Below are 23,398 nucleotides of genomic sequence, written 5' to 3' on the forward strand. Positions count from 1 at the left end.
TGTGACTTACTGGCATTTTGCAATGAGGTCTGGGAGAGACTGGGAAAACTGTCTATTGAAAACAAGAAGGGAAATTATTTTAATGAACGTATCACAGGATCACAGAGTGGTAGGGGTTGGAAGGAACCTCTGGAGGTCATCTGGTCCAACCCCCCTGCTAAAGCAGGTTCACCTACAGCAGGTCGCACAGGATCGCAGCCGGGTGGGTTTTCAAACACAGGTATAGTGCAGCAGTTAACACACCAAACAGATCTAATAGACATAATGAGACAAAGCCTGGAGACAAGACTCAGCACCTCCTAAGCAGAGAGCCCAGCTTTCTGCCTGGGGGCTCTCACAGGTCTGTCAGCAGCTCCATCTCTGCGGGGGCAAAACTCTTTCACGACAGTGGCTCTGGTGAAGAGGTTTTTCCCTGCGCACGCAAGCAGGGTCACCCACTGTAAGCAGTGTTACCTGAAACATGTTTTGATGTTCCCCTTTGCGAACTGTTTCTAGAGCAGCACATTTCTGCTACAGAGAGAGACCAGGCACTGATCCCCCGTGGTACTTACTCCTTTGATATAAACAATACGTCCTGGGGGTCCAGGGGGCCCTGGGGGTCCAGGCAAGCCAGGAAGACCCTGGAAAGCAGGAAGATATTAGACCAATCTTTTCATATGCAGTACACCTGAGCCTACAGAAAGAAGGCCCAGGGGCTCAGAGGGCCCCATTTAACCAACAATTTTGTGCTACATGGCTTGAGGGGAACTGAGCATTCAGTTACACGGACCAAACTGCCACGTGAATCTTAATATTTAACCTAAAGCACTCTGTGGAGGACAAAACCGTCAAAGATTGTTGTTTCCAGGGGGAAAAGAAAAAAACAAACTGGAAACCCCAAAACACTAAAAATTGAAACTAAATTAAAGGCAGTGGATCTGTCATCCAGGGACTATTAGGTATCCGAGACTGGTCTGGGATTCTCAGGACTGCTGAGATTCATATATTTTCAAGTGCCAGTCAGATAACTACGTGCTAATTAGCACCTTCAAGGAGCCCTGCTAGACTGGGCGTGTGACTGCCCTTTGTAAAAAACCACGCCAACTCTTTACTGTGTCATTTATAAACCCGGCACCACGCCATGTCCGTCTTTAACACCACACCAATGCACCTTTCTGTTAGGTGACTCGTGTCATCTCATCAACAGTTAGAGATCCATTAGATTTTGTCTTCCTTGAGCACTCCAGGAAGGACTATCAGAACATGTAGCCTGTTTTGTTTGCTTGTTTGCTTTAATCTCCCAGCCTGATGTATTTCATCTAGTTATACTTGCTTTAATAAATTTTGTTTGGTTAAGGCAGACAATTGAGACAATGAGCCTTGACACTGTCTGAAGACATGAAGGAATGGAAAATCTACTTTAATATTTTCTGCCAGTGGCTAGTCATCTTTTCTGTCATTTTCTTCCAATTAGAATTTGTCTAATTTGTCTGGTTTCACCTTTCCAGCAACTAAATTTCTATTTACATCTTTCTCTAGAGGTGTAGGCAATGTTTAGTACCTGGTCTTTTCTTTCTGGGAACATACTTGGATATGTGCCAATTCTGAGTCTCCCTGTTATTTGGATAAAGAAATATCATAATCTCACTTATGTTTATTGTCCAGATAGATAGACAACATACTTGTGTTTTGCAGTTTGTGTGCCATGTATTTTTTTTTTTCTTCTAAACAAAGAAGGACAAGAGAACTCATACCACAGAATTCATTTACAAAAAGTGCTCTACTGAAATACGATGGTGCCTAGCTCATCCCCACCATAGGATTTCTATGATAACTCAGTAAAATACCCTTGTCTTTTTTTTTTTTTCAGCGTATCTCTGATGCAGATTTTAATATTTAGATTATTAGCTGTTGTTGTGGTGTGGGTATCAATTTTTCTAGCACGGTTTGCCCCATGACATCAAAATGACCACACAAATTACTCTGCTATTGTGAAACGTATTGCTCATGCTCAGGGGTGTTTATTGTTGTGTAGTCCCGTCTTCGTGTTTGCCATGAGCCCGCTGGTATGAAGTCTTTTCATAAGAACAGTCGTGCTGCACCAGGACCTTGGTTGATCACTTGTCATTGCATAATTCAGGTTGTAGGGATGGATATGCTATCATCTATGCAGTGGTCATGATCCTGGATGTATGTACGTGGAGACTAAAGCAGGTAGCAGGTATTAGCGAGTATCTCCTGTTAGTAGAGTAGATGCCACTTCACTATGATGTGCTCAAGGGCTGTGTGTACCTGTGCTAGATAGCTAAGAGCCTATGGGAGTATCTTCACATCATAAGGGGTCATACGGATGCCCTGGATCAGGAAGTCTTTGATATCGAGAAAGAATTGACAATCCCAGGACGTTTGCTAATTGAACCAGCTACGCTAGCCGTGAATCACACCTGTAACGGTTACACCTGGGAGCTGACACAACTGTGTATATCTGCGAGAACTGTCCAGATGGATCCAGAAGTTGACTTTTCAATGATTGTTACCAGATAGGAAAAGTAGAAGAAACATATAATTATTTCTAGATCATTTCATGTTTTTAGTCCTGTTGTAATTTTAAAGGAATTCATATAAATCAGACCTGACTTAAGATTTTAACAGGATTTTTTTTTTCAAATAATTGCAGTACATAAGAACTTACGTTTAAAGCTTCGCCTCGATCACCTTTCACACCTCTCAGTCCATTCAGTCCTGGGCGGCCCTGAAATAAACAGGAACAGTGTAGTGTGTGTCAGAAGCAAGCTCCTCTATCTTTATTCCACTTGAGAGTATAATACATACTGGACGTCCTGGGAAACCAAGTTCTCCTTTAGGTCCAGTAGGTCCTATTGGTCCCTGGGAAAATAAAAGAAAATGTGATTATGGAAAATATATGGAACATATCTTTGACGTATATTTAATTATTTAGAGGTTATCTGAAATGAAGTCTGAATTTTCAGCCATTTGTAGGGTGTGCAATTCAAAACTGAGTCACCGTGTATCCAACGAAACTTAAATGTACCAATCAGTAGAAGAAAAGGCAGTTGGGGATGCATGCTTTGGGCATCTCCTCTTTGTCTGCTTTGCTTTTTGAATTATTTTTGAATCAGGCTCTATGAGGAAATGTCTATGGATCTGCCTGAGGGTTCATGTAGTGCCAGGCTTCTACATGCCTCTTGCCAGCCTGGGCACGTGGATTTATGGGGCTGATAGTTGAAGCAGAACAGATCCTTCTTTACACAGGAGAGAGTGACCCATCAGGCCTCCAAAGTGATAGAAGTGACTGCAAAACGAACTGGCGAGCAGGCTGCCTGGGAAAAGTGGCCCAGGGCTACGGATGATCTGTGACTGGGCATTTGCAAGCATGCAACCTCTAGGCAGCCAGAAAGCAATCAACAAAAAGCAGTGAACCTGAGAATACCACAAACTTTGATCTGCTGTCAGCTTCCTGAAACTCAACAAAACCACAAGGGTCTAGACAGTCTCCTTGTACGTGTATTGACCTTTCTGCTTTCATTTCCTTTTTTTCAGTCTGGTGAAATGCTAAGAGACACCCCTTTTTGTGCTACTGGTTAAATAATCTCTGTATATAGATCTCATGCAGATACCACTTATCGGTGACAGCTGATCTGTTCAATCCTGAGAAATCGCTGTACTTTAGGTGTGATTATTATAACAGACTTTCTATTGCTACCTACAGTATGGTGGTTAACACAGATCTACGCTGATGGAAGAAAGAGAGTGGCTGTTGCACTGCTGACCACAATTTCGACACATCACTTTAACGTAACAAACGTTTGTTGGCATTGTGACTGCTACTTCAAAGGATGATGAGCAAACAATCGAAAAAAAGAAGAGGAAATCCCCATCTTGCCACTCACTTGCATTTGATTATTAAGGAAAGCAGAGATTAAGAAGGAAGCAAGCCTGTGGCAGAACTGAGTCTCCTTATTTACAGTCCAGTTCTGTTGCCATGTTACCCCTCAGTTTGAGGCATACAGGAAGCATGGGCTAGTGAAGAGCTAGAAAGGTTGCAAGAAGTAGCCTCATGGATGAGTTGCATACTCAGAGTTTTGCATCTCATTTGATCAGCAGAATATTGGCACGGGAATACTGCCTGGATTCAAATACCAGTCCCTTACCAATCCATTTTATGAATCAAGAATTTTCAATTAACAAAACTTTTTTTTTTTTTTTTAAATTGGCAAGTGTTTGTCCTTGCTTTATGTAGTATCATTTCACTGAAAAGTAGTGTACATTCATGGAAAACTTATCTAATGATGATGAGATGATTTGTCTTAGCATCAAGCTGAAATTCGTGGATTAATTGCTGTAATTTTTACCACACCAAAAGTGAAGACTGGATTAGAGATGAAATTCAAAAATTGTTAACATGTGAACATATTGATTCACAACATCACTATTGTAATCAGAATTTAGAGCTCATTAAAGGCAGCTGAAACTGTTAGAAGATGCTAGGACCTTTATTAAACTTCTATTTCATTTCCTCTTTGAAGGTAATTTCTGCCCACACAATCAAAGCTAGTGCCTGTGTCTAAAGCAGGAAATAGATTGCTGGGGGACTCTGGCAGATGTGAACTTCAATATTGTGATGCCAAGCTTTCAAAATGATCCAACTCAATCTTCCGTGTTGCCATATCCAACCACGGGGTTTGAAAAAACAAAGAAATCCAAAATATTGTGGGGTATTTTTCTATTTCACTTTCTGTTATTTGAACCTTTAAAGAATATGCAAATCTGAGCTTTACTAAGCAATGAAGAAGATTAGAAACAGACCCTTTTACTAGTTTAAGTAAAGAGAAGTGACTGGATCTCATGTTTTAACTGGGACTTTAAACAAAAATCAACAGTGTGAGTGTTGACTGTGCTAGAACCACCTTTGCTATTTCCTCTGTCAAAGAGTCAACCCCCCCCTGACTAATGCTGGCGACTCCCTGGGACAGAATCCAGCCGTCAGGGCCAGAAGGAAAAGGAGGAAGCAAGGAAGCCACAGGAGACTGTTACCAGCGCAGGAAATTTCCTTTACAGCAGCAGGGAGTCGATTTGGGCACACTGACACTGGCTCTTTCTAAGGGCTCCTGTTCAGTAACGCGCAGTGCTCTGCTTCCCTGCCAGTGACAGCATCCTTGAGCACATACAAGCTTCTCATTTCCCCTGTGGCAGGAGGTTGGATGCAGTCTGTCTCTTCTGCTTTCACAACTAACAGTACTAACCTCCTGACCATCCCTAGCTTTCATCTGCCAAACCACAGCTTCTCTGTAGCTCCTTGTGCCCCAAGCTCCTATGATCCTCTCTTCTGTCCAGCTGAAGTCTCGAAAAGGAAGGGAGCAATGAGTAGGGATCTTTTCTAAATTCTAGAAACCTGTATAAGAGTTCACTGTGCCCTAACAGCACAGAGGAATGATCAGAGCTACCTCAAAGCTGTTCTCGGTCTTACTTTGTGCAAGGTGGAACAGAACCACAATAACAAAAACTTGAATATGTTGTGCCACAGAGGCTCTGGCCCAGCACTCTGAAGTCTGCATATTTCTGCTGCACAGGATTTCCACTGACTACAGAGGGATTTTTTTTCTATGGGACAACACCAAAAAAGAATCATCCCCCTTAGCAGTGACGATAAAACTAGAGCTCTGTACTAAGAAGAGGAACTGGCTGAGCAAAGTCTTGAGACAGGTTCTGTGTGCCAAATTCTCCTGTGGTGTAATCATTCGCACCAGTGCTGGCCAGAACTTCCTCTGAGTGGCCATGTCTGCGTACTGATTGGTATGAAGCATCTTGTGGTGGTATAAAAGGAAATGTAAACACACAGTTTGGGGCTGACACAGAAAAAGGACGTGTTCTGAAGGGTCCACAGCAATAGGATGAGAGGCAATGAAGACAAGCTACAACATGAGAAATTCCAAATAAACACAAGGAAAGAGCTTTTTTTACCCTGAAGCGTATTTTAAATTATTATTAAATACTAGAATGTGCTGCCCAGAGAGGCTGTGCAATCTCTATCCCAAGAGATGTTGAACACTCAACTGGGCAAGTCCCTGAGCTAAATAGACCTGCTTTGGGCAGTGGTGTGGAGCAGATGATCTCTGAAGTTCTCTTCCATTCTAAATTATTGTAAGAGTCTTTGTAGAGCTGAAAGGACAGACTCATCTTGCAGTCATACAAGGAACAGAAAAGGAGCTCCCCTTCTGCTAAGTCAGGATAGCCCCCTCAAGGTATTCTGATGCACTGAATCCCACAGTAATTAAGACAGCAGTTACTCAGCACACCCAATTAGCCCCTTTTAGAGACTACTGAAACCGATGGTAAAACTTCCTGCGCGCCTTGGTGTTCAGAAATGACAACAGCTACTAACATTCACTTAGGCACAGCAGACACCAGGCTGCATCAAAAGCAGAAAGAAACACTCAATATCCTTGATCTTTGGAATACTAGACTAGAAGAAATTAATTCCTGCTCTGACACTGCTGAAGCTGGGAAACTCTTCTTCCTTTATGACTAATTTCTTGTGCTCTCATGCAACATTGTGTGTCCAGTTAAAAATATCAGCCCAAGTACCTGAAAGAAGGCCTCTAAATCCTGATTTTGGTAAATAGTCCCCAGAATTTTGGTAAATTCTTACTCAGAATCCAAGGCAGTTGCAAATTATTGGCACCAACAGAAATTGAGCCTGACAGAGGCAATTGTTTTAATGTAAATTGTAGAAACAGAGAATAATTTAGACTGGAAAGGACCTTTAGGGATCATCTAGTTCAACCTCTTGCTCAAAGCAAGACCAACTTCCAAGTTAGGTCATGCCGCTCAGCTCCTTGTTGCACAATCCACCATCTCTCTAAGCACCTATTTCAGTGTTTTACTGCTTTCACTGTGGTTTTTTTCCTTTATATCTAATTGGAATTTCCCTTGCTGGAACTTTTGATCATTGGCACTTTTCTTTTCCCTGTGCATCTCTGAGAAGGACCTGACTTAGTCTGTTCTATAATTCCCTTTCAGGCAGTGGCAGGGAGCAATTAGAGCTCCTCTCAGCCTTGTATCTTCAGGGCTAAACAAACCCCATTCACTCAGAGTCACAAGTTATGCAGGTTTCTAGCTCTGATGATAGGTCAATAGTTTACAGCACAACATATGTAACGACATTCTGTTCTGAGGGACAACCTGAAGCAAGAATATTCCTTATCATCCCTACTCAGAAGGAATGAAAAGCTGAAACAAACTACCTTTGTATTCGCTATTACCTGTAAAACCAAAGCAAAAGAAAAAAAAGAATCCACTCATCTTTGGAAATGACTTACCATTGGTCCCACTGGTCCCACCTCTCCAGCTTCACCCTGTTGAGGACAGACACACATAGAGCAATGACAAGGAGAACTCCTGCAGCATCTAGCAGAGGTGGCTGGTAACAAGGCCACCAAACATTCTGGAGGAACATAACACAGTGTTAGCTCACCTTCTCCCCTTTTCTTCCTAATAATTCAGTTAAAGATGCATCAGCAGCAACGATAGCTCCTGGCTCTCCCTTTTCACCCTGCAGTTATCAAAGTTATTTAGTAGTGTTTCCAAAGCAGTTCTCAATGAATCATAAAAAGTCAAAGCATCACTGTTGCTGTTTGAAGCATGACAGATTAGTCATGCTGTGATATCAATGTGAGTAGAGTGAAGCTTGATTCTGGGGGAGAAAAGGGCTGATCTTTCTTAAAATGTAATAGAATACACTCAAAATATCCTGCTCCTGTAAATCTCCCTGAGATGAATAAGTATCTATTTTTTAAAAAAGACTTTTAATTGCTCTCGATAGAGTCACTGTGTGAAACACGCTGTGTTCACAAGAGAGCTCTGCCAAAGGCAGGCTATTGGTGTCTTCTTGAGTACAATCAGCTTAGATAGCGGTCAGGACATCCCGCCAGAAATGTAAAATCTTGCTAGAACACTAAGCGCCCTGATTTTACTCTCAGGAAAGCACAAATCATCACCTCTCAGCAGTGCTACAAAACAAACACTATTGTGCAGAAAGAAGAGAAAGGATCCTAAGGAGAGAGCTCCCCAAGTCCTATACTTTCTTTGGGAATGGAAAACTGTGGTCTTCATTCTGTAGGCAAGGCCCTCTGTGCCAAAGGGGAAGGAAAAGATGAATCTCTCTTTATTTGGCTTTTCGGTTAGGATCCCAGGGTGTCAGCACAGACAATCAATTGCAAGAAGAGGCCGCCTCATGTTTAATGTTTATGCAAACTTACTCCGATAGGTGCATACCCCACTGCGGAATGCCAGCACTGGGGCAGGAACGTTAGCTCTCAGGAGTATTATATCAAGGTATTTTGTTTAGCACTCCTTCCATTTCCACTTAGTAAATTTCTCACGTAAAACTTTTAATATCCCAATCCCTTGTAAAATTAAAATCATTAAACTTTAATGCCACTAAGTATCTTTCATCTAACACATTTTGCAACGTGTACTTTTCCGGGTGCGTTTTCTCCTACCTGTTGTCCTTTGGGTCCTTGCAATCCAGGCAAACCAGTATCGCCCTTTGGTCCCTGAGGGCCCTAAGCAAAACCAAGTCCGTAAATCCACGGTGAGATTTGATAACAATATGGAGCTAGGCCATTTTGCTAAATGAAATTTTACGTAACTGGAAAACTTGAACTTGAATCACTCTGGTTGCAATCTAGGAACTCTTACAAGACTAAGGTGCTGTCTGAATCAAAGTATTCCCTAAAACAAATATCATATAGAACCTGTTAAAAAGAATGAAACGAAAAACCTCTGCTGTTTATCACAGTGTAGATGATACACACATTCACAAAGAGAAATACGCAAACATTAATAAGAGTGGAAATTCAGTCTCTACTTCCTCCCTACTCTATTCTCTTTCCCTCCACAAACTTCAGCTAGACTGATTGTCAACAGAACTTCTGAAGCTATATTTTTAACAGTACTTTAAGAAAAAATTATCTGAAATAGAGATTATATATTTGAAAATGAGATAATTTCTGTATTTGTTCTGTGGTGAAAGCATTCAGCTCAGATTGCGTTTTGTTTTACAATCTTCCATTATAAGTGCATTCAGAAGTATTTTTTTTACCCACCACTAAGTTCAAATCTACATGATTTCTGCATTAGTGAAGAGACAGAAACCAGGAATAACAAGAACGGTATTTTCATGTCTGTAGAAATTCTGTGAGTGACAGAGAGTCTAAGAATTCACTACATCACTTTCTGAAAATTATCAGCTCTTTTTCAAATGAAAAGTGTTTCTAAGGAGTTTTTCCCCCCTTTTTTTGGCTTCCTGTGCAGTCCACAATACCCAGGACTCAGTGAAGAACCTTCTGTAGAATTTTGGGCAATTTGCCAGCATGTTGTCAATGTAATTTATCAGCTTTCCTAGTTTTCTCCTTAGTTATTCTCAGGCAATAAACAAAGGATCCTGAGATCGTATACACACATCTGAGCAGTAAAACAATCATAACAAGGGAAAACAATTCTATCACATTATATAAATATAAATATAACAATATAAATAAAACAATATAAATAAAACTATATGAAGTCATAAGCCAGATCATGTTTATATGGTGTGCCAGTCTGAGCAGAGTAGATAGGTAACACAGTATAAGGCACCTTGTGATACTATGGCTGTGCAACGCTTCCATGACGGCACTGGTATGTTATTGTAAAAAATAATAAATGTTTCCTAAAGGGTAAAATAAAAAGGGTACGCCTCGTAGGGCTTTACTGGACTCTGTAGTGCTGACAAAAAAAGCCTAATGAAAATTAGGCACAGGTACATATGAAGATAACTTTTAGAAGTTCAATTGTTCCATTTGTTTCTCCTGGCATACGAGTTTTCCTTAGGTAGTAATTTTTCATCAGAGCCAATTGCATTCAGCATCGAGCTACAGCACTGAGTCTGAGGTAAGCAGAAGTACGAGGTGTGCGTATCACAGCGCGTATCACACTTCATTTCCAGCAGAGTTAATTTCTACCGTAGCTGTTGGTTCCATAAAGTCGCCCATGGCAAAATTTATTAGACTTCATGTAAATTCTGTACAACGTAATTTTTTAAAATATTACACTATATTGAAAAATACTTACTTAAATCCAAGGAACATTATACTTACAGGAAATCCTGGTAGACCTGGCTTGCCATCTGGCCCCTGCAAAATGCAAGAAACCCCATTCCCTTACAAGCACATATTACAGACTTGCAAAACAGAGTGTGGAGTGTGCATTTTCCATCTATTGCATAATTTGTGATTATTAACTGCTCTGAAACTGGATTAAGAACTTCATTCAACCAGTGGTAAAGTTGTTAACGCTCCACAATGCCCTATGCTTCTTTTTCTGGGACATGAGCATTTACTTTCCAACACGGAAGGGACAGATCCAGGAAAGGCCAAAGAAAGGTGACATTTTCCACACATGAAAGGCACACAACCCTAATTCAGCCTCATTTGAGTCTTTTTAGACTCCAGCACAGAGGTCGCAGTGGCCCTCCTGCCTTTGCCATTTTATTCCTGGTTGTCTGCGGATAGCAAACAGTGCGTGCAACAGGCTGTGAACAGAAAGATGGGTTTGGATTTGTGCTGGGCATATTTAAGATTGCCTCACTGAGGAATCTGCAGAGAGACGCTTTAGTGCTAGTTCAGATCGCCTGGGGGTGTGTTACCTGAGCCACTGTGAGACTGCCCCTCTTTCCTGGCTAGGGTGAGCTCAGAGACTGAGGGTCAAAGGCCTTTCCATTGCAACTGTCATTCTTTCTGCAGGGCTGTAACTCTAACAACTATTACGACCCAGCGCATTTCTGCCGATCTCATGAGCCCACTCACCTATGCTGTTTTGAGAACCTGCCAGCTAAGGCTTGAACGGCAGCTACCCGCAGTAACAGAGTTCACACCAGAGGGCCCATCCTATCCTGGCGTCCCATTTTGTCCCACAATTAGGGGAATCGGGTCTTTAGGAAATACTGAAATACTCTTTCATGGAAGGTGTTTTGACATAAGCACAGCTGGAGGCAGCCAAAATAACATGATGTTGTTCTGCCACATGACAAGTGGAGAAGAGGCATGCTAGGCTAACAGGAAAAGGTTAAAAGCTGTTATTGGAGCTAATGCCCTTCTTCCCGGTCCACTGAAGGATTTAGTAAATATTTGTTTTGGGACAGATGTGTAGATAAGATACATGTTTTTTTTCCAAACTATGGCTACGTAGAGTGAAATTCTGTTATCAGGTACACAAATTCTGATCTTCCTTGCTTCATCAGGGATTGAATGTGAGGGAGAGAACTATGCTCATAAACAAGAAAACAGATAAAATACAAAAACAACAGTCCACAAATGAAACTAGCAATGAAGTAAGATGCTTTGTTTGGGGGGATTAAAATTCTGCAAAGTGCAGTATATTGTAGACTTTCGGGCAAGTTTGAATAGGCTTCACAGCCTAGAAAAGGTGGATATCTCTTTGGATCCAGTCCTAGGATTTTGAAATCTTTACCAAGAAGCATTCAGAATTTCAAATATTTGACTGAATCATTTTGCAGCTATATTCCCAGCTGCAGAACAGAACCTGAAATTTCATGTCTGTTGTTCTCTCATGAAATTTCCAGATTTTCATCCACAGCTGTAACCGCTGTGAGCCTAAACTCATACACAGGAGCCTGGCGTTTCTAGTTGCAGTCTAAAGCATAACTAAGCAAAATATCCCAACATTCTATTACTTGAAAAACAAGAATAGAACAAAATGAAATGCTGTGTAAATCTTGGTCCCTATTTTTGCATCAGTTCCACATTTCTGTTATTCTGTGCACACAGTTCAGATTCAGAGCTAAGCCAACTCCTTTTTTTTTTTTTCATACAATGTGTGAAATCAACTTGTTCACAGAGATTCAGTTCTGCCCTGACGTACTTCCACAGAGCTTAGTGCTGAAGTTAGCAGGAACACAATTATAAAACAGAAAACTCAGCTTTAGCTGATATTCAAAAGCAGACACTGAAGAGAGAGCAAAAATGAAGATGTAATAAAGCAGCATGTACTCACTGGAGGCCCATGCAGTCCTTTAATTCCGCTAAAGTTAAAAATTCCATCTGTATCATTCAGAAGTAGCTACAAAAATGGTTAAGGAAGAGGTTATTTCAAATACCAAATTGATTACCTAGGGCACACATACATTTTAAGAAATGTATAGACAGTTAAAGCATCCCTTTATAACTGTGGGGAGAAAACTACAAATAAGGCCACAGAAAAGGCTGTCTACTTCTAATTTTTGTTACACATCTGGAAGAAGAAAATTTAGCATTTGTTTTACACTTCTTGTGTAAGGATCTCAGAATGCTTTCAAAACTTTAATTCAGTGACTCTCATTTTTTAATTTGGAAACTATGACAGCAAATGTTGCAGCCTGAAGTAATTTCTCCTCACTAAGATAAAGCTCAGAATGAAGGTTTTATACGCCAATACGACACTGGCGTTCTAAGATGATGAATCTGTCTGACCACACTCATCCTGCTGTAGAGTTGCAGTGACAATTGTATTCTGGATACGTCTGCATCTCACCATGCAGTGCCATGTAGCGGGTCCTAAGTCAGCTCTGATCGTGCTGCTGCGTCTGCAACCAATGAAACTAGCTTGGATCCCCCAAACAGTACAGCCACTTGGATGTGGAGCTCGTCAGCTCCAAGTCTTGAGAAGCCTGAACAGAGCAGTACAACAGTAATGCTGTTACACCGCTTCCTGGCCTGGAACTAGTGAGCTCAGCATTAGCTCCGGCGTTTCTGCGTAATTTGATCGCAGAATCGGAAAAATGAAGGTAGACAAGGACCTTTGGACATAATCTGTTCCAACCCCCTCCTTAATTCAGGTCTAATTGGATCAGGTTGCACAGGGACTTGTCCAGCTAAGTCTTGAACACCTCTAAGAATGGAAATGCCACAACTGTTCTGGGTCACTGGTTCCAGTATCTGAGCATTGTCAGGGTAAAAAGGTTTTACTTAATGTCTAATTGGAATTTCCCATGTTCCAACTTGTGTCTGTTACACCTCATAATATTGCCATGCACCTCCAAGAAGAGGGTGCTGCCTTCTTCTCTGTGTCCTCTGATTAGGTAGTTGTAGACAGCAACAAAGCCTCTCCTTAGCCTTCTTTCCTTCAGACTAAGCAGATCTGGTTCTCTCAGTGCTCCAGCCCCCTGATCGCCTTCACAGCCCTGCATGGGGCTTGCTCCATTATGTCAGTATCAGCTGGACACGGTACTCCAGAAGCAGTCTCATGAATGCCAGTCACAACTCTCTGAGTCCACCAGTTAAGCCAATTTTCCACCTATTTTATCATCCACTTATCCACGTCATAGGTCATCAGTTTGGTGATAGCAAGACTGTTGGAGACTGCATCAGAAGCCTTGCTAAATGCAGGGGGTACAACATCCAGTGCCCCTCCCTTGTCCACAGACAAGCAACTATTTTGGTCAGGAACGAATCGCTATTAGTAAACCCAAGTTGGCTGCTCCCAGTCAAGTTCTAGTCCTGATGTCATTAGGCTTTCATTTTGGTTTCAGATGGTTACCTTTCTGGTTTAAATAGGTGTTCCCAATACTATTCATATGGTCATACATTACAATTCAGAAGAGACAATATGTAAGTGCTTGCTCCACATAAATGTTGTAGGTGAAAAAAGAGATCCTTACTCAGTTTTTGTCATTTGTTTAATTTCTTTCACTCTAACAGTCCCATTTATCGTGTCACAGTTTAGCCTTGTTTTGCATTCAGAAATGTGTCCTGAATCTCCTTAGAGGCTTCAACTAGTCCACTTGTTTAGCAAGCAAGCCATGACATCCCTTTCAATACAAGGCTCCCTGTGCAGCAGTATATTCCCACTCAAGATAACGACAATCTTCTGAATTTCAAAAGGGCAGGGCAGGGCATGCCTTCAGGTGCCAGGGATTCTCTTAGCACATGAATAAGCATGTCATCACTGAAGTGTTGTGAAATCTGAATGTCTCTTGTGATTGTAACCATGTGCAGATCAGTGCTGCCAGATCACAATCTTTTGCAGCATTTGTTATGAATACAGTATACAGGAATGAAGTTTGAAGCTAGCCCTGCTTTGAGAGGTCACTTCCAATTATCTTGTAAGTCTCTGAATAGTATTTTACTGACTTGGGATGTGAAGGAGGACACAAAAGAGGACATACCTGCTCGGTGACATCACATATCCTACCCTATCCTATCACATCGTCTTAGCATGGCAGCGTATGGTCAGCTTTCTGTACTTTGAGGTCCTGTTGGCATCATGATTCGTGCAGCTAAAGCCTGTTGCTTTTACTGGGTGCTGAACCTACTCCCTGTCTTCATGTACTACAAAAAACATTGAATAACTGTCAAATAAAAAGACAGTTCAAGTCCTGCAGGTGTCCGTCCCCCAGCCTGCATCAGCTCTCTGCTGCGTTGCTCGGCAGCACCATGCCATTGGTCCCACTGTATTCCCAGCTCTGTATGACCCAGAAAGGGAACAGGACATGGGCTGTTACTTTAATGAGAGTAAGCAGAGTCCTGCTTCTGCAATGGTTCTGCTTTCTCTACAGCTGGTGGCAGAAATCCAAGAGCCCTGGGTATACACTGTCTGTTCATTGTGGAATTACTCAGTATTCATTCTCTTTGGGCTCAGTTCAAACTGTATTGAAGCCAAGGGAAAGAATCCCAAAGGCTTTGCTGAGCGTCTGATTGGGCACTTTGTGTATTTTATAGAGTTTAGCTGCAAAGGAAAATTCTGATTGGAAGTCAGAAAACTGTGCACAGTGCTGAAGAAGATAGGGAAATAGAGGGCACAAGGATGATGGTTAGAGAAAAAGACTGCAGCCTTCACAACCTGCTCCAGGTATATAGTTATTTATCTTCCTTTTTGGATGTGCAAGAAGTTTTAATGCGCAACAACAGCAACGTGACTTATCATCACATCAAATCGTTTCAGAAAGCGCTGACCACAAAAATAAGGACAACGTTGTTTTTCATGTTTTCTTTGCTGTTACGAAGAGAAAGAAACAGTGGGTTTTAGTGTGATTGTCTGGGTTGGGTTCTAGGTAAACCTTCAGCTTTGTATGCAAATGGCATGAATATGCCCTTATTAGAATTACAGAAAGAACATAGGAACCACAAAACTTTTTTACATTTGCTTTATACCCCCAACATTAACCTTCTTCCAGGCCTTTCATTCAGCTCTTTTACCTAAACTATGGATCAACACTGGCAGCAACGGATAATTGTTTAAAAATTTTAAATTCAAATTTAAAAAAAATCTCTAATCAACATTATTTTCTGTACTGTATCCAACTAAATTGGAGTGATAAAATCATAGCAACAATTAATATGGTTTACTGTTTACATGATTCCATGCATGAAAGTATCAGACATTATGTTCCAAAAGAGAGAAATAACCAATATAGGATGAGGAATATTGATTTTAGTATTTTGGAATATCGAACAGCAACAAATTGAGGGATATTTTTTGTTAGACAGGACAGTCCAGAGCAGACTACCTGACCGACAGCAGGAATAAACTGAGGAGGCAGAAAGGACTGCAAGCCTCCGAGACGCACGATGCTGGTAGGTCCTGCAGAAGCCTGGAAGTGGTGAGGTTCCCCTGCAGACCTCAGTTGATCTTATCATCTCTTTTCGCAGTGTTAGAAGTGGCTCCTGAAGGAACCAAATGCCCTCAGTTCACGTAGGGACCAGGTTAAATGAGGAGGAAACCAAAGTCTACTTTCAGTGCTCTGGGCCAGACACTAGTGAGGCCTAGTGCTGAGCCCTGGCTGTCCACGTCCAATCTTAATGTCTCAATAACACTGAAGCTGTGGCAGCTCCTTAATTTGTTTTAGTTTGATCAAGCAGCATAAAATCTGTTTAGTTGTAGCCACACAGTCCTTCATAAGAAAACTTCCTCCTAACTCTGATGGATCAGTCCATCGGACTTCTGTAGCCCAAGAAGCATTGTTGTCTTTGGCTACACAACGGTTAAAGGAGTGAACTACCCCTGACCCAGGGACTTATCTCTCTAGTTGCCCTGGGGTTCACTCAGATTGCTTAACTGACCTCTGCTACCCTACCCACCTAAAGCCAATATCCACTAGCAGCTGGTACTGGTATTGATCTTAGTTTTGTGATTCCAACTGCAATTGATAGATCTACTTGCAGTACTTGTTTCCGTATCTGAAGTAAACTACAGGAGGCGAGAGGCTGAGTTAACAAAATGTATTTGGATAATTCAATCTTCTGTCTCAGCACATGTATAGTAATGAAAGGTCCTGTTCTTATGCAAACATTTGTGAGGTAGAACTCAATATCGTACACTGAGGCATATAATTACACACATGTACATTTGATCAACTGAATCAAAATCCAACATACCAAGTCTTCAGAGAAATCATCTGATTAAAAATATAAAGAATTTGAAGCATATGAAGATAGACAGCTGTTGCTATAACCCCCCCGAATACCTGTGTGCTACAAACGTACATAAAGCCACATATATTATGCACCCTACTTTGTAAGAGAGCTTACTTCTGAAATTCCAAGGTATTTAGAGAAAGAAAGGGGTTTCTGTACGCGTTTGTATTACACCTGGCACACTACAGCTTCTGCCAGGCTCCACACATTTCTGTAATGCATGGTGAAGTTAGTTCATACAGAAGTTCTGGAGAATTCAGAGGATGCAGCTTAGGTTTCTTCAGACATAGCTACACATTAGATAGACGTGTGGACTGTGACTATCACAACGTGTAGGGAGCCCTGCAGCCTCCGGCAAACTAGTGTCATTAGTTTGCTACGTCAGCTTCAATAATCTTTTTACATTTCTCCCTCTGAGGCTCTCACAGTGTTTTTTTCAAGTATTAAGGAGCTAAGGAGCAGCACATTCAGGTTCATTATTACTTCAAACTGAGCTGTTTAGGCACTGATAAGACCTAAGGCCCCACAGTGACACTGTGGCAGGGCTGTGAGAAAGAACATGGATTGTACATCAGCGTTTCTGACACAGCTATTGAGGAATACCCCAGAAACTCCAACAGAAACATGATAAAGTGTAGAGCTGGTGACAGTCCCACTTTGAGCAGGACTTTGAACTAGATGGATCTTCAGAAACCCCTTCCAACCAACATCTCTGTGAATCCATAATTCTGTTCATTGTGCATCCTAGGATTCTGGGTGGATACCCAGTAAATTCAGTAAGAAAACCCAGCTCTTTTGGGACTGGTTACGTGGGCTATGGGATACCAATTTATGCTATATTTGCTACCAGTAGCAGAAGCCTAAGTGAAAGCCTGGGTTTTTTTTTCAGTCAAAAAATGTTATGTGTAGCTCAGCTTTATGATAATGTCAGTGTCCAGCTCCCCCTAACACAGACTTCTCAGCTGGGCATTTTCCCTTTTTGCAACCATAAGCAGCTTCTTACTGCCATTACATGCGTTCCTATGGTTTTATATGCTGTTTTATAGGCACCTCCAGCTCTCAGAAGTGAAGAATTTCCTGCAGCCACTCACAGCTTCTCTGGCTCTTAATGTCATATCAAGCCAACTACATGGATTTTTGTTGTCAGTTTGAAATGGGATTCATCCTAATCTCCAGCCTTTGTTACTGCTAACCGGTATTGTTTTTGCAAAGGCTGATGTAAACAAAGCAAAACTGACTGAAAACAGACATGCAGCTAGCGGATATTGGACAGTTTTTAGGAGCTTCTAGCATTTTACCCTTTGGTACTTCAGCCGTTGCTTCCTCAACAGAGTCAGTGCTCTGGTCTGTATAGTGGACTCCTGTCAAAACCCACAATGTATCTCCCTCCTACATATTGCTGTGTCTCAGGTGCCTTGCCTTGTTAAACATTCCCAGTTTTGTATTTCTCTGTTGACTTTTTATCTGATGTTCACAACACCTGCAGAATCACGCAGAAAGCTCTCAATATGACCCCATAATTCTTGTATGCAAGCTATTCACCTACTTTCCTTCCTATTTCATCTTTTCAAAACAAAACCATTTGATACAGAGATTTTTTTGCTTGGAGGAGTAGACTCATGACCTAAACATCAGCAGCAGAATTGCCAGTTTGTTAACAGCTTGTGCCCGCTTCTCTGTAAGATGAGTTACAGAGATTTTAATGCTTGACAAAAGCCCTTACCTCAGGTACTGCTATGATAGGTCCTGGTGGTCCTGGTGGTCCAGGCGGTCCCACAATACTGTTCCCGTTCTGTCCTGGTTCGCCCTATTTCAAAAGCATTACAAGTGGAAAACCCATTTACTAAGTACTACATTTCACACAGGTTTCTCAGAAAGAATGAAATCCACACAATCTCACCTGAGGTCCTGGGTCACCCTTCTCCCCTTTTGGACCCTGCATGTGATAAAAAAATGAGTATAAGTGATTTAAATTGTGAAAATTGTGAAAACATGCTTTCTCTATCTTCAGAAAAAGCACAACAGTGGAACGCAGGTGCAGAATGATCGATGCCCAGCTCTCTCAAACCACAGGCAGGGCCAGGTGGTTTCATCTCAGACCCTCTGAGGACTTGATGTTTAAAAGTATTTCCCAGCGTGTTTGACAGAGTTCACAGATGATCAGAAGCAAATGGGCCCACATTTCATTAGTTGGGGATTAATTCCCCAAGCCTTTCTTTCACTGTGCTGAAACTGGCCGTTCCTGGCTACTCCTTCCTTCTTCAGCCTTAACCAACTCAGCTGTGTCCGTGATGCCCAGCGGACCCGGCCGGAGCACACAGGTGAGCCAAACAGCCAGGTTTCAGGCAGCTGTTGATAAGCTTGCTCAGTCCCTCATGACAACTCGCTGTGCTGGGGATGCAGACAGCTTGTCTGGCACCAGTGAGAGGAAGGTGGCAGAGGACAAGCTGTGGGACTTCCCAGATAAAGAGCTCTGCACTTCTCACGGCTCTTAAGTGTGAGAAACACATTAAAATCACCTATGAGCCTGTTGGCTTTCCTCTAATTAAAAGCAGAGTTGACTTCTGAATAATTAAAAGCAGAAGGACCATCAAAGAACAGGAACTAACCTCTGGGGATGCCTGAATTGCTTCTGTCTGATTGGGGGAGGCCAGGGCAAGGGCCACTCTGCTCCTGTGTTTGGTGTCTGAGGTAACTGCTGCAGGTTGAGTAGGACAAACCCATGCCCAGCTCTCTGCATGCCGCCAGCAAGTCTGTTAGTGCTCCTACTGATCCTTAACATGGAGGTTTGGGAGCCAGTGTATGTTAGGTGATTGCAGGTTATGACATCCCTACTCACCACGTCTCCGGGATGCCCAGCAGCGCCAGGAAAGCCTGGTTTTCCATCTGTACCCGGCATTCCCTGCCGCAATAAGTATACTGTTATTCTCTCTAAATGGTATTCCCTTTCATACAAGCAGGAGGCTACCACTCTCGGGAGGGACACAGGATGGTTCTGATTGGACCAAGGGCAGTTTTGCGTGGGGCTCCATGGAGTCAGCATCATCTCGTTAGGCATCTGCTCTCTCCACTCCTCCTGCTGTTTCCCCCTCTCCAGAGCATTTTTTTTTTTTTAATGCAGCTTAAATCATTCTTCTCCACTGCTTCCACCTCTGCTTAGCAAAAGGGTAAATTCTGTTGCTTTCCCCAAGACACATTTCACAGGTTATTTCCACCCTTCAGTTAAGTGACTCTCAGGCTGGAGGAAGAGGAGGGAGAGGCACTGAATGTAGGTGGGAGTTGGTATGTGGAGCAAAAAGTTTGACAGCCCCTGCTCTAGTTTAATGCAGGACTGTATATTACTGCTAAGGATCTGAGCAGTTGCTCTATTCTGTGGGAAAAACAGAAGTATCACTCCATAATGGTAATGCAGTTTGCCCAGACAAAAATGGGTAAAAGAAAACTGAATTCTTAAAGGACCAGATAAAGAGTGAACCACATTTTTTGTATCTGTTTTTCTCTGTGTCATAAGAAAGAGCAAAGGAAATGACACAGAACAGCCTAGTGATTCATCCAAGTGATGGGTTAGCCCTGTTTTGGTTAAGTTAATGGGGCTATTTTTGGTTGGTTTGTTGGTTTTTTGTTTGCTTGTTTGGTTGGTGCTTTTTTTTGTTTGTTTGGGTTTTTTTTTTGTTTCGTTGGTTTGTTTTGGGTTTTTTGGGGGCAGGGGCAAGCATTTTGGATTTTTTTTTTTTTTTTTAGGAAAAGGCTGGTTTGATTCTTACTTTTTGTTCTGCTTCAGGAAAATATTTTTGGACTTTAACAGCAGATAGTACCATGAAAGTCTAGCAGACATAGACAATTTCATTAAAAGGTCAGCTCAGTAGCTGTCAAAAAGATAAACTGAATACAAGAAATTATTATAAAAGGACAGGAAAACAAGAGCAGAGAACATTACTATACAACTATTTGTACTTATTGTATGCCCATAACTTGAATTCTGTGCGCTGGTTTGTTCTCATTTTCCATCTGAAAAAGGATCTAGTGGAACTAGAAAAGCATCAGAAAAGGCCAATGGGAATAGTGAAAGGTACAGAATGTCTTCTATGTGAGACATGATGGTGTAAGCTATGACTCTTCAGCTTGGAAAAGGGACAAATGAGGAGGCGGGGGAAGAATATTGTAGACTTCTAGAAGTAGAGAGTAGTTAAGGACTCACGATTCTAATAGAAGAAATAGTGGGCATTAAATGAAAATAGCTGAAGAGGTTCGTGGGATGTGTAGTTAAGTTGGCAGAGCAACTTGCCCCAAGATTTTGTAAAATGTAGAAATTTGCGTGAGTTCCAAGGAAGACAGCAACTGCACTTGAAGAGATCTAATTGCGGTTCAGACATCATTTCTAGCTGAGAAAGTCCCTGAGTCACAAATAGTTGGAGTCTAGGAGGTCAGTCATGAGAACTCTGATGTAATCATTGCCTTCTTACAAGGTCAAATTGCATCTAAGCATCTGCTCAAACTGCATACGCTTTTGGCATTGTTGGAGACAGGATGCTGGGATAGAGGTATGCAACCCAATAAAACCACTCGGAATAATCTAGCACTCTAAAGGAGTGTCTTAAGGCAACAGAGTTTCAAAGCTTCCCAAGTCAAATAGTCTTTTCTGTTACATTTTTGGTGTGATATAGAAGAAATTCAAATTACTAGTCCCTAGGACACAAAATCCTCCCTCCTCTTATGCCTTTCTACAGAACCACCAGCATAAAGGATTTAATGTGTCTGATTCATTAGGAAAGGATATTCTTACTGTTATTTCTGGGTTTTGTCTGTGATCAGCAAAGTATGTGGCTCAGGAATGAACACTCAGTTTATGAAGATAAAGTATAATTCCTGAAGGACTCTAATTTTCACTCTATAGACAAGTGCAAGATAAAAGATGTCTCTGAATGCTAACGGGATTTAGGTGCCTAAGCAACTACTGGGATTTAAGCACCTACATGACCAGTAAAAATGGTACTTGGGACTTAAGTTTCTTCAGTTTTTGTGGAAAATTCTGTATATCTATCTGCAGCAAAGGTAATTGGGCAGAGGAAATAACCTTGGACCTTGTTGCATTTCTGCGACAGAACGCTGTCATTTCGGGCATGTTGGTACCTGATCAGCTTCCTACTATTACAAATGCAGAGTAATTTTGCCAGTTGATCTTCCTAATGAAATTTAATTTGGAAGAAAAGATCCAGAGTAGGGTGTTTTTTTAGTTTTACTCTAAATAGTGTATCCAGAGACATCCTTATTTCCAACTGCTTCCGTGTTTTAGGCATGTAGCTCATTGCTCAAATGTAAGAGGACCAAGATCTTTTTTAATCTGAGGACTAAAGAAATAGATTGATTATTTTTAAATAGCACTTACAAAATACGTATGTGTTTGAAATGCATCTATCACATCAACAATAATAATTACTAGAACAAGGACCACAGAACAAAGCACTTGTATGTATAATAATTAAGAAAATAATCTATAATCTCAAACAGATTAAAAAGAAGTTAAAGGACCGTTCTGTGCATCAATGTATCAGCTTTAATTATCATGCTGACAAATATCTCTGTGAAATGGCAACACTCAAAATATGTACAGCAGATGGAATTTATGGCAAGCAGAGTCCTGCTATATCGTTTTTAAAAAAAAAAATAAACAAGCAGATGCTGCTAGAAGACTGCGATAATACTCTTGTAAATATTCAGCAAGCAGAAGGGTAGATTCATAATTGCTTTTATAATTTTTCCCAGAGTAACTCTTGATTTCAGTGCTGTCCCAAATGCAAGAGATGCTTTTGTTCTATTTATTTTATTTTATTTTATTTTTATTTTATGTTATTTTAAATTTTAATTTTACTTTTATTTTCTATGAGTCCTAGCACCACCCTCTGCTGGCATATCCCTGCGAAAGGCGTGCAAGTCAGGCAGGGACTGGCAAAAAGGAGCATATACACAAACAGAAGCTTTGGGGTAGGCTCCAAGAGGAGTCCAAAGCAGAACAGACAGGGTTAATGATAGGGAAGATTGGAGAGAAAAGAAGGGACTCCAGCTCCGTTCCTTTCAGCACGACCATTGGGAAAAACAGTGTAAACCAGCAGGTTTCCCTGTCTAGAAGATGTGCTGATCCAGAGCAGCAGGTCTAGGCTGCATGCTGGTGCATGGGGTGAGTCAGACAGCCAGGACAAATTACAGCTTGGGAGGAACAGGCTGCCCATTAGGGAAACTGTCTCACCAAAGAGAATAGTGAGGCACCAGCACAAGATACCCACAGAGTTTTTGGAACCTCCCTGGAGTTATTTAAGACTCAGTGAGACAAAGCACTTGCTGATGTGGTCTAGTGTTGGTGGTAACACCACTTTGAGTGTGGCATTGGACTAGACGAGCACTGGTGGCCCTTCCAACCACCAATTCTATAACCTTGTACCCCCCAAGTGGCCAGGTGTGGGTTAGGAGGAGCCTGGCTGCAGGACGATGGGCAGGTTCTAGCACAGAAATAAGCAACAGCACTGGTCTCTGTGCTGAAAATGGATTGGGGCCATGTGTGGCTCCTGAGACCTCTGCACAACATGGCGTGAATCTGCTGCTGTACCACAGATGTGTGTCACAGCGGGGAGTGCTCTGGTGTGGGGCACTAGCTACACACCCTGCTATTAAGGAGCAGTGGGGCATGTGGAACTCAGTTCTTTATACAAGCTTTGCTGATTTTCGGTTTTGTTCTGGTGAAAATGTAAACAGACTCACAAAACCCTATGGCATCCTGTACCAGAGGGTTTAAAATGCAATTTTAACCATATTTTAAATAGATGTCTTAAGCAACAGGTTACGCTGGCTCCTGATAATCCCTGTTGAACTGAGAAAGAGTTCTGTTTTTCCAGAGAAGCCTCCCTGGGCTTTAATATGCTGACAGAGTGAGAAATGTTGATTGTCCTGAGTGC

At 41.7% G+C, this 23,398-nt stretch overlaps 1 protein-coding gene across 1 annotated transcript in view; it reads right to left on the reverse strand.

Moving 5' to 3' along the window:
- The window catches only part of LOC104346162 (collagen alpha-1(XV) chain), a 149,223-nt gene that overhangs the window by 24,485 nt on the left and 101,340 nt on the right, over positions 1 to 23,398 (reverse strand). Inside the window, exons 19-30 of the mRNA XM_086472481.1 lie at positions 19,291 to 19,353; positions 18,352 to 18,387; positions 18,175 to 18,258; positions 12,055 to 12,120; positions 10,140 to 10,175; positions 8,502 to 8,564; positions 7,475 to 7,552; positions 7,320 to 7,355; positions 2,812 to 2,865; positions 2,672 to 2,731; positions 552 to 620; positions 11 to 52 (exon numbers count right to left, since the gene is read on the reverse strand). Coding sequence (XP_086328607.1) covers positions 11 to 52; positions 552 to 620; positions 2,672 to 2,731; positions 2,812 to 2,865; positions 7,320 to 7,355; positions 7,475 to 7,552; positions 8,502 to 8,564; positions 10,140 to 10,175; positions 12,055 to 12,120; positions 18,175 to 18,258; positions 18,352 to 18,387; positions 19,291 to 19,353 — 687 coding nt within the window. The remainder of the gene's footprint in view (positions 1 to 10; positions 53 to 551; positions 621 to 2,671; positions 2,732 to 2,811; positions 2,866 to 7,319; positions 7,356 to 7,474; positions 7,553 to 8,501; positions 8,565 to 10,139; positions 10,176 to 12,054; positions 12,121 to 18,174; positions 18,259 to 18,351; positions 18,388 to 19,290; positions 19,354 to 23,398) is intronic.

This window comes from Leptosomus discolor, chromosome 13 (genome assembly GCF_034619465.1).
Source record: "Leptosomus discolor isolate bLepDis1 chromosome 13, bLepDis1.hap2, whole genome shotgun sequence".
Classification (NCBI taxonomy): Eukaryota; Metazoa; Chordata; class Aves; order Leptosomiformes; family Leptosomidae; genus Leptosomus; species Leptosomus discolor.